Raw genomic sequence first — 12,827 nt, forward strand, 5'->3', positions numbered from 1 at the left:
CCCTCTTCTGGCCTCCAAAGGCAAAGGCGGAACATTGATACACATGCAGCAAATCACACATAATAAAAAAAAAAAAAGCCATTGATGAAGACACTTCATATTCACCTGTGGCCCCCACATGTGCATGCAAAGAAACCTTTCTTTTCTATTAACTTACTTTAAATTGCATTTAATTTTTGAGACAGGGTCTCTCTAGCTCCGACTGTCCTGGAATTTACTATGTGGAGGTGGACTGGGCAGGCTTTGAACTCTCAGAGATCCGCTCCCCTCCACCTCCTGAGTGCTGGGATTAAAGGGTACGCCACAGTGCCTGGCCAGATATAATTTTTAAATTTAACTTATTGGCTAGGTTTTTGGCACCAGGTCTCATGTATCCCTGAACATTTCTGGTCCACCTGCACCTGCCTCCCGAGGGCTGAGAGCACAAGCAATTGCCTCCATGACAGGCTTCGTTGATTAATTATCGCTGATGGGATGAAACCGGGCTCCTTGTACCTGCTTACTACCCTACCACTGAGCTGCACCCCTAAATGGCCTTCATAAAATTGGGGGTTCAAGCGGGTGAGATGGCTCAGTGGTGAAAACTGATTGCAGCCAAGCCTGATGTCCTGACTTTCACCCCTGAGACCCACATGGTGTAAGCAGAGAGCTGACTCTCTCGAGATGTCCTCTGACCTCCACACGTGTGCGTTGGCAGGCATGCCCCCATAATTAAAATGATAAATAATGATGGTGATGCTCCTGGCCACCAAATTCTGGCCTGTTTGGGAGAAATCAATGGTATTGGTATTATCCATATATATTCTGACTGGTAGTTTACACATTTACCAATGCACTCAAAAAGATAGCTGGGCATGGCGGCGCTCACCTTTAATCCCAGCACTTAGGAGACAGAGACAGGCGGATCTCTGTGAGTTCGAGGCCAGCCTGGTCTACAGAGCGAGTTCCAGGACAGCCAGGGCCACACAGAGAAACCCTGTCTTGGTGAAAAAAAATCTAGAGATGGTAGGACCTGGGAGAATGGAGCCGATAAATGAGGCAGACTAAAGTCTGCAGTAGCCAACTTTATTCAGAGCATCAGACAGTTTATACTCTTAAGAGGAGTCACCAGACAAGCCACACATGGCAAAACCATGTTTTTCCATAGAGGCATACATAATAAACAAATATCAATCGCCAGATGTGAGGACTAATCTGAAGCAAGCTACCCACTATGCCTGGGAGGGGCATGAAAGCATTGTCCAAGAACAATTCTCTGTTTTTAATAAACTGAGGTCACAAGACTCTTGTCTTGGCTTCTTAGAGATTTCTCACAAGCACTCAGGATCCTTCTCACACAGCTCCATTCTTGGACTGTGTTCTGACAGTATCTGTATTTCAATATTTTACCACATGCATGTATATTGCTCCTTTTCTGTTTTTTCCCCCCCATTGATGGTGATCCGATCCAAGCCCTAGGAGACTGGGCAAGAGTTTTATCCTTGAATTGGATGGACCTTTAGTCTTTTGTTTGTTTGTTTGTTTTTTGAGACTGGGTTTCTCTGTGTAGTCCTGGCTGTCCAGGAACTCACTCTGTAGACCAGGCTGGCCTCAAACTCACAGAGATTCACCTGCCTCTGTCTCCTGAGCCCTGGGATTAAAGGTGTGTGCCATCACCGCCCGGCTATCTTTCTGTCACGTGCACCTGTGTGTGTGTTTGCACGTAAATACAGTCCTCTCAGAGGTCAGAAGAGGGTGTGAAGTCCCATGGAGCTGGAGTTATGGATGGTTGTGAGTGGCCATGTGGGTGCTAGGAACTGAACCTAGGTTCTCTTAACCACTGATCCATCTCTCCAGCCCCATTCAGGCTAGTCTTAAAGTCACAGTGTAGCCCAGGCTGGCCTTGAACTTTACATCTCCCTGCCTCAGCTTCCTCAGTAATTGGGATCACAGATCTGCTACCCCAGACCCAGCTGGTCCCGGCAGGGCAGGGGCATTCAGACGGTGGAAGGGCTGGGCTCTGAATCCTGTTGATGCTCACAGGTCTTTGGCTGAGCGACTGGCCAGGGTGGGGCCCCCTGAAAGTGAGCCCGCCCGGGAAGCTTCAGCCATGGCTCTGGACCGTGTGACCCGACTCTGCCATCACGTCCTTGCCGAACTGTTATTCCAGGAACTACAGGTGAGTGAGACAGGGGACTGGGGTGGGGCTGTGCCAGGATGGATTGGCATCACCTCCCCTATACCCCACAGTTCCTTCTAACCCATGACTCAGTGTTCAGGGAAACAGGGAGGGCTGGGGGTGTATGCCATGTTGGAACTGTTTGAGGGGGAAAAGGGGGGCATAGGAAGGAAGAGGTGGGAGGATGTGGCTGAGTGGGATGGGCAGAGAGATGCCAGCAAGAGAGGGCTTGTGCAGTACTTTCCCTACTGAGGTCCCCCAAAGTCATGCCTCTCCATGCCCCCCAGAGCCTTCTTCAGCTACCACTGGCCTCTTTAAATGTCATGAGGGGGTGAGGTAATAAGTGGGTTAGGTCCTGTGTGGACCGCAGGGAGGCAAGAAGCCATTCAGTAGCAGTATAAAGGGACCCTATGTACCCTTTCTCTGCTCAGAATCCACCCTAGACTCCCAGATCGCCGATAGAAAAAGCCCGAAGCCCTGCTGTGCCCCCAGGCCCCTCAGTCAGCTATTCTGAAACCTCATATTCCTCCACCTCTGAGTCTCCTCACACCATAGCTCCTGAACGCTTTCCTGCCTCTGGGCCCCAGCCCTTGCGGTTTCCTCTGCTCGGATGCTCCTCCTCCTCCAGTAGCCCGGGTCCCTCCTTGCTTCTTTCAAATCTTTTTGTTTGTTTGTTTGTTTTTCATTTTGGTTTTTCAAGACAGAGTTTCTCTGTGTAGCCCTGGCTGTCCTGGAACTCACTCTGTAGACCAGGCTGGCCTCAAACTCACAGAGATCCGCCTGCCTCTGCCTCCTCAGTGCTGAGATTAAAGGTGTGCGCCACCACTGCCCAGCTTCTTTCATTCTTAGGGAGATGTTCCCTGATTATTCCTCTTAAAATATAGTACCTTGGGCTTGAGAGATGGCTCAGTTGTTTAGAGCACTGGCTGTTCTTCCAGAGAACCTGGGTTCAACTTCCAGCACACACATGGCAGCTTTCCAGTTCCAGGAGATCCAACACTCTCACACAGACAAATGTTCATGTAAAATAAAAATAAATAAATAAAATATTTTAAAAATACAGTACCTTTGGCCAGCCAGCTGTGGTGGCACGTGCTTTTAATCCCAGCATTCTGGAGGCAGTTTGAGGCCAGGTTAGTCTACAAAGTACCAGTACACACCTTTACTTCCAGCTACTGGGAAAGCTGAAGCAGGAGGATCCCTTGAGCCTAGGAGTTCAGAGTCAACATGTCCAATGGAGCTCTACCCCTATCTGTTGCTGGAGGAGGAGGAATAGGGGTCCTGGAGAATTCCAGTATTCTCTCCCAAAGCACTTACTGCAGCAGGATATGTCAGGGCTTTGCTTTCCTGACCCTTTAGGAGCTGGGGACCAAGCTCAGGGCTTCCAAGACTGGGCAGGGCTCTACCACTGAGCCACACCTCAGCCGCTCACTGGGGGATTCTAGGCAGGGGCTCTAACACTGAGCCACACCTCAGCCGCTCACTGGGGGATTCTAGGCAGGGGCTCTACCACTGAGCCACACTCCCAGCCCCTCACTGGGGGATTCTAGGCAGGGGCTCTACCACTGAGCCACAACCCAGCCCATCACTGGGGGATTCTAGGCAGGGGCTCTACCACTGAGTCACACCCCAGTACCTCACTGGGGGATTCTAGGCAGGGCTCTATCACTGAGCCACACCCCCAGCCCCTCACTGGGGGATTCTAGGCAGGGGATCTACCACTGAGCCACACCTCCAGCCCCTCACTGGGGGATTCTAGGCAGGGGCTCTACCACTGAGCCACACCCCCAGCCCCTCACTGAGGGATTCTAGGCAGGGGCTCTACCACTGAGCCACACCCCAGCCCCTCACTGGGGGATTCTAGGCAGGGCTCTATCACTGAGCCACACCCCAGCCCCTCACTGGGGGATTCTAGGCAGAGGCTCTACCACTGAGCCATATCTCCAACTCCCCCCACTGAATCCCTTATTTTGTTTGTTTTAGACACAATTTCACTATGTGGCCCAGGCTGGCTTGGAAGTCACAGAAATGTACCTGCCTCTGCTTCTTCAGGGTGGGATTAAAGGTGTGGGGGGGTTTAGGGGGTTGGGACAGGGTTTCTCTATGTAGCCCTGGCTAGCCTGGAATTCACTATGTAGCCCAGGCTGACCTCAAAGTCCCAAGACCTCCTGCCTCACCCTTCCGGATACCAGGCTTCCAGGCATGAGTCTCCACGCCCAGAGAAGTCTGTGGTCTTCATCTTTACTCATATTGTATGTTTTGAGATACAAATTCAGATGCACTGGAAGGTCTGAGAAAGCTGGTAGGTGAGAGAGGAAGGGAAGGAGTTTGGGGTTAGCCTGAGGTACATGAGACTCTGTCTGAAAAAGAAAATGATTAGGATATTATTCACTGATGGAGCACTTGAACTGATAGTAATGATGATAAAGCCTGACTCAGTGGCACACACCTGTAGTCCCAGCACTCAGGAGGCAGAGGCAGGTGGATGTCGGTGAGTTCCAGGCCAGCCTGGTCTACAGAGTGAGTTCCAGGACAGCCAGAGCTACAGAAAGAAACCCTGTCTCAAAGAAACCAACATGATGATGATGATGATGATGATGATGATGATGATGATGATAAAGACGATGGACACAGTTCTGAAAGTCCTAATAGTTTTGGAAGGAGGGTCCCCAATTTCTGTTGTTTTCAGTCAGGGGTTCACTATGTCTGGAACTCCCTATGTAGACCAGGCTGGCCTAGAATTCAGAGATCCTCCTCGAATGTCGGGATTAAACACGTGTGCCACCACACCCAGTCATGTGTTCCCAGTTTTCATTCTGCGCTGCTCCCTGAAAGTGATGTAAATGGTCTCTCTAGCCGGGTTGGTCTCTATCCCAGCTCTCACAAGCGCTGGCCGAGTTCTACACCTTGGAAGGCGCTTAGCCCTCCCTCTTCGCTCCCCTGTCTGACATCCTCCAGCCCTCTGAGCCTGATTCCCCTCTCCAGGAAGCCTTTTTTGACACTGTGCTGGCAGTCTGTGAGTCCCAGCAAGGCAGGGACTACCTCCGTCACGACACAGCCTTTGTTCTTCCCTCTGGGGAGTGTTTAAATGAAGTGTCCCCAGCCCGCAGTGGGGCACACACCTGTAATCCCAGTCCTTGGGACATGGAGGCCGGGTGATCAAGAGTTCAAGGCCAGCCTGTTACAGTGTGCATCAAAAAAAAAAAAAAAAAAAAAAAAAAAAAAAAAAAAAAAAAAAAAAAAAACAAAAAAAAAAACACCGATAAGAAGGTTTTCCTAAGAGATGTGTGGGAGGGTGGAGAGAGGAGCCTGTGACCCTCCCCTCCCCGCTGTCCTACCCAGCCGCACTTCAGCAAGCTGATGCGCAGGAAGTGGCTGAGCAGCTCCGAGGCCCTGGATGGCATCGTGGGCACACTCGGCGCCCAGGCCCTGGCCCTGCGCAGGATGCAGGATGAGCCTTACCAGGTGCGTTGACCGGATGGAGGGCTCGAGGGTGGAGATGCCCCGAGTGCTCTCCTTCTGGGGGAGACCCTATCAAGTGGGGTGTCGGGTGTCTGGTGGCACCTCAAGGATCTGGGGGCTGCAGTTGGGAGACGTGGGAACTGCAGTGCAGGGAACTAGTTCCCTGGGAACTAGAGTGCAGGGCCAGGTTGGGACTTCGGCAAGGAAGAGTTTGGGGGAGCCTAGGGTTGGGGCACGCTTTAGGGAGAGTGGTATCTGATTAAGGGTCTGATAGGATAAGGGAACTGTAGAGGGCCTAGCTGTAGAGGAGCTGGACACTGGGTGAGAAGGGGCGCGTTCCCGTCGGGTGTCCCGAGTGCCCGGTTTGGATGCGCAGAGCGTGGAACCTGGGTTCCTCATGAACCTGCTGGGTTGGAGCGATCTAGAGAGAGTCCCGGCCTCCCACTGTCCCCAGGTGCTGGTGGCCGAACTGCACCGCCGGGCGCTGGTGGAGTACGTGCGACCACTGCTGCGCGGGCGCCTGCGCTGTCGCTCCGCCAGGACCCGCAGCCGCGTGGCCGGGAGGCTCCGAGAGGATGCCGCGCAGCTACAGCGGCTCTTTCGGCGGCTGGTGAGTGCCCGGCTGGGCTTGGGAAACAGAGGCTGGGGGTGGGGGTGGGGGGTGGGCTGCTTGGCTTCCAAAGCAGGACGAGGGAAGGCTCTTGGAAACGGTCCTTCAACAGAAACTGGTTTCATGATGGTGCACACCTGCCACCCAGAATTAGGGAGATTGAGGCAGGAGGATTGCGAATTTAAGGCCGAAAAACAGCCTCCCAAAGGGGGGGGGGGGCAGGGATTGGAAAGATGGTTTAGGGTTAAAAGCCCTGGCTACTCTTGCAGAGGACTGGAGTTCTATTCCCAGCACTCATACGGCAGCTCACAACCGTCTGTAACTCATCCAACACTGTGTTCCGGCTTCTGGGGCTCCAGGCATCCACACGGTGCAGAAAGAACACCTATACATACAAAATAATTTTTTGTTTTGTTTTGTTTTTGAGATGGTCTCTCTATGCACTCCTGGCTGTCCTGGAACTCGCTCTGTCGACCCAATTTGCCTCAAACTCACAAACTCCTTCTTATGCCTCCTGAGTGCAACCACTATGCCCAGCTAAAATATTTCCTTAAAGAAAAAAGCCATACGGACTGGAGAGATGGCTCAGAGGATAAGAGCACTGGCTGCTCTTCCAGAGGACCCGGGTTCAATTCCCAGCAACCACATGGCAGCTCACAACTGTCTATAACTCCAGTTCTAGGGAATCTGACACTCTCATACCAATGCACATAAAATAAAGTTAAATAAATTATTAAAAAGATATACTGGGCATGGTAATCCTGTAATAACAGCCCTGTGAAGGATGACCCAGGAAACCTGGTCTATGTATCGAATCCCAGGCCAGCCAGGGCTATGTAGTGAGACCTTGTCTCAAAAAAATAAAAGAAGCCAGGCAGTGGTGGCGCATGCCTTTAATCCCAGCCCTCGGGAGGCAGAGCCAGGCGGATCTCTGTGAGTTTGAGGCCAGCCTGGTCTACAGAGCAAGATCCAGGACAGGCACCAAAACTACACAGAGAAACCCTGTCTCGAAAAACCAAAAAAAAAAGTAAAAAAAAAAAAAAAATTAGAGAAAACACCTCTGAATCTAAATGTCATCAAATCCAAGAATTTACTTGTCCCGAATTGTCATTGGTGGGGCAGGGGCGGGGCGGCATGTACTCACCAGCAGCTTGTGTCCTTGGGAGTTTGCGTTTATTGAAACATTTTCAAGATAATTGTCGTGGGCTTGCAGGCAGCCCTAGGAGAGAGCACAGAGGACCCCCTCAGGACATCTTAGCGATGCTTTGCGCATGGTCACATCTTGCACTTTTCGCTTTTGGTGGCAGGGCCTAAGGTGCAACCCAAATCCCTGCACATGCTGACCCTTGACCCCCTGACTTGGAATGGTTCTACGCCTCTGGCTATGGAAACCCCCAAACCCCCAGCCTCCACCTACCCAGTGTTGGCATTTTTGTTTGTTTGGTTGGTCTTGGAGATAAGGCCTCAGGCAACTGAGATAGACTGAGACTAGCCTCAGACTCCTTATGGCTGAAGATGACTTTGAACTCCAGATCCCCCTGCCTCCACCTCCCACGTGCCAGGATTATAGGCATTTGCCACCAAACCTGGATGGCATAGGGTCAGGGTTGTTTTGTTTTGAGACAGGGTCTCTCTGTGTAGCCTTGGCTGTCCTGGAGGGTGGATCAAGCTGGACTTGAACTCACACAGATCCGCCTGCCTCTGCCTCCCAAGTGCTGGGGTTAAAGGAGTGCGCCACTCTAGCTGGTAGGGTTTTTGGTCTTGTTTTGTTTTTCAAGACATGGTTTCTCTATGTAGCCCTGGCTGTCCTGGAACTTGCTCTGTAGACCAGGCTGGCCTCGAACTCATAGAGATCCACCTGCCTCCCGAGTGCTGGGATTAAAGGTGTGCGCCACCACCAACTGGCCAACTGGCCGGTTTTAAATCCTGTGACCCAACCCCGGATTTACATAAGTAAAGGTTCTAGCTACCCGCTGGCCAGGGTCTGCCTTCTGCGCCCTTTTACACATGGGGGAGGGCCTGGGCAAGAGCAGGGCTCAGCACGAAAGGGGTATTGAGAGCTTGCATGGGGTGACCCTGGAGCCCTTGTCTCCACAGGAGTCCCAGGCTTCCTGGCTGGACCAGGTGGTGCCGCATTTGGCCGAGATCCTGCAGCTGGAGGACACTCCGAGCATCCAGGTGGAGGTCGGGGTGCTTGTGCGGGACTACCCAGACATCAGGTGAGATGCAGCCAGGCCCGGGTCTCCTTGGCATCCGTCCCAGCGTTTCCTGGCCCGCGCCAGGGCAGGGTGGCGGCGAGCGTGTCTGACGGCCGTTTCCTGCTGGGACTAGGGCATTCTTAATACGATTTCCCTCCTTCGGCCGCCACCGCCACCAGTGCTCGCAAACAAACAAGCGGCCACAGGAAGCCCAGGGCAAGGGGGGCGCAGGCCGCCTGGCGGCAGGAAGGGCTGGCCACGCAGGGAACCGCCGGGGACACGGGGAACACACACGGGCATGCGGGTGCACACTCAGGGGACAGCAACCAGGCACGTTCGAATCTAGGTGGGCCACTTCCTTTCGCTGGGACCTTCCCTGAGTCTCATTCTTATCTGCTGCCCAGGGATGGTAATACCCTAATTGTGGACTGGTTGCGGGAATTACACCGTCATCATTATCTAGGGCAGTCAGACACTAACAAGTACAGTCCAGCCCGGTGTGGTGGCACACGTCTTTAATCTCAGCACTCCGGAGGCAGGGGTTTGGTGGATCTCTTGAGTTCGAGGCCAGCCTGGTCTACAGAGAGTGAGTTCCAGGACAGCCAGAGCTATATAGAGCACCAGACTCAAAAAAAAAAAAAAAAAAAAAAAGTGACTTTGAGAGATTTAAATGCTTAAATGACAGCTAGGAATGTGGCCAGTGGGCAGCGTCTACCTAGAATCTCCCCGTGAGGGCCTGAGGGTATGGCTCAGTGGTAGAGCATTCACCGAGCATACATAAAGCTCTGGGTCCCATCCACAGCACCACAGGGGGAGTGTAGAAATGGTAAAAGTAAGATTTTATTTATTTGTTTGTTTGTTTTGTTTTGATTTTCAAGACAGGGTTTCTCTGTGTAGCCCTGGAACTCACTCTGTAGCCAAGGCTGGCCTCGAACTCACAGAGATCCGCCTGCCTCTGGCTCCCGAGTGCTGGGATTAAAGACCTGCCGCCTGGCATCTTTGTTTACTATTCTCATGTTTTAATTGTGGGGGTGGGGAGCACACATGCCACCGGGCAAACCTGAGGGTCAAAGGTCACCTTGCGAGGGGTCGTTTCTCTCCTTCCACCGTGTGATTGATTCCCAGGGGTTTCTGAACACCAGCCCTAAGGTTTGGCCGCAAGTGCCTTGAGACATCTCGACAGCCCTCGTTTGCGGTTTGTTCTGAGGCAGCCCGGGTTGGTTGGTTTCCAATGTGTGGCAATCCTCCTGCCTCGGGGCTGGGATCGCAGGCCCGATCTATCGCACCAGTTTTGGAGGTCTGTTTTGGCTGAGTGAGGTGGAGTGGAGACGGTAGCTGGGATTTAGGATGAGGTCTTGCAGAACAGAGTTGGTTTTGAACTCAAGGATGACTCGACCGGGAACTGTAACCCTGTCCTGGGACTTTCGGACTTTTGGGGGTATGTGTCAGGAGTGAAGTTGGTGTTCTAGGGGATGGGTCTGGACCGATCTAAATGAAGTGAGTTGAGGTTTGGCTGTCCGAGGTGGGGAAGTTCCAAACCTGCAGAGAGGGGGTTGGGATGTAGCGGGGTGACCCTCTTAGGCTGAGTGAGGGCAGTGGGACCGCTGGGTGTGCTGCAGTGTCCACCAAGTGAGAGTTCACCTGGACCGAGTTCAGGAAGTAGCAGCACAGGTGTGTAAACCTAGCTAGCCAGGAGGCTGAGAGAGTCAGAAGCTCAAGGCAAACCTGGACAATTTAGTGAGACACTATCTGAAAATAAAACCTAAAAGGAAGGATAGAGACACAGTTCAGAGGTAGAGCCCCTGCCTAGAATCCCCCAGTGAGGGGCTGGGGTGTGGCTCAGTGGTAGAGCCCCTGCCTAGAATCCCCCAGTGAGGGGCGGGGGTGTGGCTCAGTGGTAGAGCCCCTGCCTAGAATCCCCCAGTGAGGGGCTGAGGGTGTGGCTCAGTGGTAGAGCCCCTGTCTAGAATCCCCCAGTGAGGGGCTGGGGGTGTGGCTCAGTGGTAGAGCCCCTGCCTAGAACCCTCCTGGTGTGAGATCCTTGCTTCAGTCTCCATTACTGTAAAAATTCTTTTGAAGAGTAGACTGGGGAGGTAAGTTAGGGTGAAGACTGAAAGCTAAATTAATGAGGACTAGAGACGCCGGACCAAAGGACGTTCCGACTGGGCTTGGAGGTGAGAGTTCTGGAAGATTCCACATGGGAAGTGTGCAAATGGCCGCAGGAGACAGGAACAAGAGATGGCACTTGGAGATGAGACAGGCTTCCAGAGTTGAAGCGGGGTGCACCGACGGGCTGGGTGCCGTCTGGATCCCGGGGCCCTCCAGTGAGCACCCCTGTGCTCCTCTCCCTCCAGGCGGAAGCATGTGGCAGCCCTCCTGGACATCAGAGGACTTCGAAGCGCAGCTGCCCGTCAGGAGATTCTGGCGGTGGCCCGGGACCTGGAGCTCTCTGAAGGCGGTGCCCTCTCGCCCCCTCGGGACCGCGCCTTCTTTGCGGACATCCCCGTGCCCCGCTCATCCTTCTGCCTCGGCCTCCCTCTCTTCTTGGGGCGCCTCCCCGTCTCCCGGCTGGCCAGGCCCAGCCTGGCTTGTCTGCCCCTGCGGCCTCGGCCTCCGTCCTCAGTTAGAGCCAGAGCCCAGCGCTGAGGCTGCTGGTGCCCATGCTGCTGCGGATCCACCCGCCTGCCTCCCACGTGACTCCTTGCCTGAGACACAGACCTCCGGGATGGGAGGTGCCTTGGCTAGCCCACCCAGCCCGGAGTGTCCCCCCTAGGAGGGAAACAGAGGCCAGGATGAGTGAAGAGCCCCCCCCCCCCCAGGCCACCGAGGTCATTCCCGGCACCCTCCTCCCCCATAGCCCAGCATGGCGGGGAGCCTTCTGGAAGGCTCTACACAAATATCCCCGCCCCACCTCCTCTTCCCTCACCTCAAGGTCTGGCCCCAGTCCAACGTACTAAGGAATGGTAGATACTTAGAATAAAGAGGTTTCTATTTAACACTAGGAAGGGCAGAGTCCCAAGCGCAGGGGAGGGCAGACAGGGCCCGGGGCCAAGCACTCTTTGCACACACCCAAGGCCACCAGGGCTGGGGTCCAACTCCTAGGGAGGACAGCGAACATGGACAGAAGCCGCAGAAGGCCAGACTGCCCAGCTGCCCGTTGATACCGAGTCCTTGATCTGTGTGGCTCCGAGGCAGGCGCTCGGCCGCTCTGAGCCCGACACCACTATTTTATTTATCCCAGTGTCTGACGTTCTGGGTTCGCTGTTGCCACCTTGGCACGGCCCTCCCCATCCATGCTTAGCGAGGGGAACCTCGTCCAGAGAGGAAGGAGCTGGGGGGTTGGGCCGGCGGCATCCAGGGCGCCCTCCTGGGTTGATGCAGGAAAAGTCTCAGGGTGGGAAATTTTCCAGCCTCTCAAGCCGGAGCCCAGCCGGATCCGAGTCCCCACTTAGTCCTTGAGGTCATCTCCCTGCTGACCTCTGCCCCTCCGGCCTCAGCTGGACGGCTTGTGATGGATGCTTCCTGGCCTGGGTTGTGTTTTATTTTATTTTATTTTTTTTCCCTGAGAAGTCAGAAAGAGGAGGCAGCCAGGGGTCAGCCCAGGGGCCGGGGTTGGAACCTCACGCACGTCTGTCTGGACATTGGCAACAACATGGGGGCCCTAGCCTCCGAGAGCCTCCGGCTGTGTGCTTCAGAGGGGAAGCTGTCCGTCTCTGGGTTGTGCTTCCTGTCTCTCCTGGGAAATTGCTTAACTTCTTCTCTTTGCCCAGGCCTCCCTCCGTAAGAGGCCCAGAGGATGTCCCTCCTCTTTCCTTGACCTTCTGAAAGTGACACGTCAATGTCATTGGCGTGCAGGAGAGGGGAACTGACTGGGTCGGCTGTTGCGTTGGTGGGCGCTTGCACAATTACACATGTATTTCATCTCAGTGTGGTCACGTTTTCTGACTCCCTGTTCCATCATTGAAAAGGGGCCTTCTTCTCTTGACGCTTGGTGACAAGCAGGTTGGGTGCTGAGGCAAAATAACAGAGGCACAGGGCCAGACCGGACTGCATCTCAAGACCCCACCCCACACAAAAGGGGTGTGTGGGATTAGTGAGATGGCATTGTGGTAAAGGTGCCTGCCACCAAGCTTAACAGACGGAGTGTGTGCCCCTGGACCCACATGGTGGAGAAAACACACACACACACACACACACACACACACACACACACACACACACACACACACAAACAAATGGAATGTAGATTCTCACTGCCCTTTTTAGCTAAGGTCTTACTAAGTAGGCCAGGCTGGCCTCGATCTCACAGAGATCTGCTGAGTGCTGGGATTAAAGGTGTGCGCCACCATGCCCAGCTATTATTTTGAGACAAGATCTCTCCTGTAGCCTAAGCTAGTGT

General features: G+C 53.8%; 1 protein-coding gene across 1 annotated transcript in view; it reads left to right on the top strand.

Annotated features, from left to right (window-relative positions):
- The window catches only part of Exoc3l2 (exocyst complex component 3 like 2), a 23,137-nt gene extending 10,783 nt beyond the window's left edge, over positions 1–12,354 (top strand). Inside the window, exons 4-8 of the mRNA XM_052760297.1 lie at positions 2,023–2,158; positions 5,501–5,623; positions 6,075–6,230; positions 8,328–8,449; positions 10,783–12,354. Coding sequence (XP_052616257.1) covers positions 2,023–2,158; positions 5,501–5,623; positions 6,075–6,230; positions 8,328–8,449; positions 10,783–11,074 — 829 coding nt within the window. The 3' untranslated portion in view covers positions 11,075–12,354. The remainder of the gene's footprint in view (positions 1–2,022; positions 2,159–5,500; positions 5,624–6,074; positions 6,231–8,327; positions 8,450–10,782) is intronic.
- The last annotated feature ends 473 nt before the right edge of the window (positions 12,355–12,827 follow it).

Source organism: Peromyscus californicus, unplaced genomic scaffold (genome assembly GCF_007827085.1).
Source record: "Peromyscus californicus insignis strain IS unplaced genomic scaffold, ASM782708v3 Scaffold_4__1_contigs__length_199733344, whole genome shotgun sequence".
In the NCBI taxonomy this organism is placed as follows: domain Eukaryota; kingdom Metazoa; phylum Chordata; class Mammalia; order Rodentia; family Cricetidae; genus Peromyscus; species Peromyscus californicus.